The sequence below is a fragment of the Morone saxatilis genome, unplaced genomic scaffold, assembly GCF_004916995.1.
Source record: "Morone saxatilis isolate NCDOM2014 unplaced genomic scaffold, NCSU_SB_2.0 Contig17, whole genome shotgun sequence".
Classification (NCBI taxonomy): domain Eukaryota; kingdom Metazoa; phylum Chordata; class Actinopteri; family Moronidae; genus Morone; species Morone saxatilis.
Window position 1 is genome coordinate 15,360,533 of NW_023339729.1, and position 4,447 is coordinate 15,364,979.

Below are 4,447 nucleotides of genomic sequence, written 5' to 3' on the forward strand. Positions count from 1 at the left end.
ACACACACACACACACAGCCTCTGTGTATAAGAGAATAGGTTAAGATACAATAGTCCCCTTTTGGCCCCACAAGTCAAGTTCTTCCATTCACTCCCATTCATCTACATTTTGCCCCCATTCACCCCCCACTTCCCCTCACTTTGGCTGGGGGCACAGGTCACCACAGGGCTTTACCCCCACACACTCCTCCTGCCGACACACACACAGAAACACACATGACATGATCCCGCCTTCCTGAGTTCCCATCACTGCACAGCTGCCATTTCTGTGCTTGTAAGTTAGAGATTAACGGTTTCCTGCACACGTGTTCATATTTATATACGTCAATATCTTATATAATGTGATATGATCATTTTAATCAATTTCATAATATTACAATAACAAAAGCAAATCTGCAGCATGCTCAATGGCACATCAGCAGCAGCAGCAAGATATAATATTATTCACCTGAATGGATAAGCCAGTGTTAACTCCACTTTGAGTCTGTAAGAGGAAACAGGTGCTCTTTTCCTGCATTGAATTTCAGTTTCTCTGCCTCTAAATGGAATTTTTTTTCAGAAGACATTTTGACTCAATGAAACACAAGTAGGGTACAGGTGGCACTAATACCACCAACAATAGCTCAGTTCCAAGTGTCCGGGGACACCATATCAGAGAGGCATTATGCACCATATCACAGTCATGGAACAGGAAAAACTAAATGGGATTCTGCCATCTTTAACATTAATTGTAGCTGTGCTTTCCCTACTATGACAGACGAATCACATCTGGATCATTTCACATGTAAATTCAAAATAAAACTGGGCATGGGGTGATTCTTCTGTATGTTTATCGCTGGAGTGCTCCATTTTCCCAGAATTTATTTTGGGAAAACAAAAAACATTGCTTACTCTTTTTTATCAGGTCATTAGAGTCTTTTCTTCATACATGGACAGTAAATGTTTGAATCTTGCCTGACTGCGGCATTTGTAACATATTCATTCATACTGAGAGATAGGTATAAAGACAAAGTCAACAAGAGAAGTTGACTTGAAGCTGTGTGATTGTTGGGCTTGTGTACGGGGGTGACTTGTGTATGTTTATGTCTTTTTCCTTCCCTGTACAAATGTTCATACCGACCGAAGCATATGGGTGTGAGTGTGTGTTTGTGTGTAAGAAGCTTGCATTATTGTGTATCTGTGTATGTGTTCGCCTGTCCATGTCAGTGCATGCTGTTCCCCCTGTCGCCCCTTGCTGTGTGTGTGTGTCATTATCCAGCGGGGGCTGCTCTAATGGAAGCTGTGATTAGCAATGCTGTTAATTAGACCACAGAGCCAACCGCGCAGACCTCTGCCACAGAAACACTGCAGATAAAACGTGATGCTGAGCCCCACAATGCTTGATTGCCGGTTTCTGGATGCTTCAGTGAAACGTGAAGCAATACAATGTTTTCGCTATGAATTATGAAACACAAGGTCCAGTCATAGTAAAACAACAGACAGACCACACATGTAGCACATGTTGTAGCACGTCATGCACATAAAGAACAAAGTGAAACAGTAATACTGCTAATTAGATTACAGAGTTTCGACTTTAACTACAGTTTTAACCACAGTCTTTTCCACAGACGTCAGAGCACACATAATAGTGACATATTTGTGTAATTATACATGATTCATATTATTCTTGTCCATGAAATATGGCTTCATAAGAAAAAATAGACCCCTGATACATTTTGACTTGTTATAGCTGGAAAAGCACAGTTGTAATCACTGGTAATAACATTAGCAATGTCTCCACTCTCCGGTAAGCCATGTCAGTGAACCAGCAGTAACAAGAACACCTGAATAAAACAGAGCCATCCTTAGTTAGTTACACTTGTAATTCTGTGAGGTGCTCTGATGTCATTCAAGAGTGGCCACTATGGTCAAGTTTCCATCCACATTTAGTGCAAATTTTAATAGAATTTCTGGAAAATCTGCAAATGGAAATCACTGCATGTTTCTATCCACTTCATGTAAGTGTTAGGAATTGGGAGCATCGAGATAAACTGTGGTGGCGTTAATTCTTCAGTCGGTTTGCCATTAAACCATTGCAGGAGAGGGTGCAACGAGATGATGAAATTAAAAAAACGCCAAAAATATAGCATTTAAGTTTATTTCATGCATCAATTTGAGGAAGAATACAGTGTCCTAATGGGTCCACACAAATCGATGTTTTTGTCTTTGTCTCATTTTGTTTTTTTTATCAATAAACCAACATTTCCACTTCAGCCAAGCATAAAAACATTCGTAATATTTAGATTTTTTTAAATCAAATTTCTGACCTTTCCACTTTTTTCCGCATTACAAACTCACAAAACAAAGTAAACCTCCATTCAATGTGTGTACAATCTGACACCACAAACTAACCATACCCTCGTATGGAGAAAGCCGAGGTCTCTACAGCAAACGTCATCATTATTCACCTGTACTGTGTGTGAGTGTGTGTCAGGTCTAAAGTCTTTGTGCTCTGCTGATGGGTAAGTGGGCTGTATCTGAGCATATCTGAACGCTCAAGGTGCACCTGGGATTCATCCTGGAACCTGCTGGAATGTTTTGGAAATTCATCAGCAGTGGGAAAAGGACCCCATACTGTATCTGTGTGTGTGTGTGTGTTAGAGAGAGAGAGCAAGAAATAGCCCCCAGTGGCGTTCTGTCACCCCCCCTCGCTCCGACATCTGGTCCTGTCTCATTTACCGCAGGAGACTGTCTGTGTGATGGCTTTTTAATGCCACTGACACAGCCACATACACACTCACAAACATGCACACATGTATGCACCCAAACATATACCTACAGCACATGTGAAAGCATCCTTATGTGCACACACACAAGCTCACACTGCTATTAACATGCATACGACATTGATCCAGTATGACAGTGTATATGATCAATAGTGCATGCACAAACTGACTTCTCAGGTAGCTCTCCAGTGAAGTAGTGTTAGTAAACAAATCAGGGTTTCTGAATGAAGATGTTTGGTTTAGAAGTCCCATATGCACACACTCACACACATCTGTCATTGATCCTCCTGTGCTGAGTTTTTTTTTTCCATCTGGGCTTTCCATGCTGGTAGGGTAAGGAGGTGGTCCTGAGGCTGTCCATCATCATATAATGTGTTTATGTGTGCTGTGTATTTGTATATGTGCACTTGAAAAATTACCACCCAAAAAAATACAGTGACGCAGATAAACACTCGCACATATTCTTTTTCTCACCTTCGTCCCTCTTCCTCTTGCCAACGTCAGCAGCTGAGCTGATACCCAGAATGCCACTGATGGAGTACGAGGAGCCGGCTGAGTCGCTGGTCACTGCTGATACTTGTGTGGCAGCCACGGACGTTGCTGCAGACAGACCACGTGACAAGATAAACAGTCTGAAGCATTTGTTGAAAAATCACAAGACATGCAAGGGAGGAGAATGATAATACATGTTCTTTTTGTTGTGAATAATTTGCGAGCTTTCTTTTATTACTGGCCCTTTGAGGAAAACTCAAAGACATCCGTTTGAATGTCTTGACACTATTGGTGATTAAACTCGAATAAAAAACCTCTGCTGCCATTATCTGTTCCACCTAACAGTATATTTATCTCAATAAAAAAAATATTATTTTGAAGACTAACCTGCTCACCTAATCAATATTAAAGTCAGTATAATCTTCCAAATTAAACCCGACTGTAACAAATAATATTGCAGCCCAGTAAACTGGGTCAGCTTTCGTTTAGGGTGGATAATGTTGGATTCTTCATAAAAAAGGAAGAAATACACATATGGCTACAACAACTGTAAAGCACCTTGTTTGTGGCTCATATACAATAGAAAAGGTCACCTTGCAGGAGCCTGATGTTACTGTTGTGTTGCATGACAGAGAATAGACACTGAACCTTATAGCTTATAACCTTATAATACAAATATCTCAGCTAAATTTCTACATATATGATAACATCCTGTGACTTAAAACACCAGTAGGAACTCTAGGAAAAGGTGGATTGATTGTTTCTGCAGGTGTAATGTTGATCATATGATCATATCATATGCTTCTATGTACAACGAAGGCTGATTAATAAATTTTAAAAAAAAAGTGTGAATTTTGCTGATGTATTGTTCTTTTTACTTGAAGATCAGCACTCACACATCTTGATTCAGTTATTTACAGTAATCACACCTTCACAGTCGAAAGATACAAAACAAAAAACTATGAGCGAAAACCTATTTTTCTCTCCTTAAACTCAGCATGAAACTTTACTTAACCATACAAATCAAATTGAAGCTTTAAAAAATAAAAAAAAGCCACAAAGGACATAAGTCTGTCTGTGTTTTGCTCCTCATGTCTCTCCCTCTAATCTTCCCCCTGGAGGAGACAAGTTCCTCGCTGGGCGACACAGCGACATACTTGTCACCGCTTCAGTGACACACACACACACAC

The 4,447-nt window shown here is 40.2% G+C and overlaps 1 protein-coding gene across 1 annotated transcript in view; it reads right to left on the bottom strand.

Annotated features, from left to right (window-relative positions):
• The window catches only part of pax5 (paired box 5), a gene marked incomplete at its 5' end in the record, with an annotated part of 28,290 nt that extends 24,925 nt beyond the window's left edge, over positions 1 to 3,365 (bottom strand). The window contains 1 exon segment of the mRNA XM_035659731.1: positions 3,240 to 3,365. Coding sequence (XP_035515624.1) covers positions 3,240 to 3,365 — 126 coding nt within the window.
• Between the last annotated feature and the right edge of the window lie 1,082 nt (positions 3,366 to 4,447).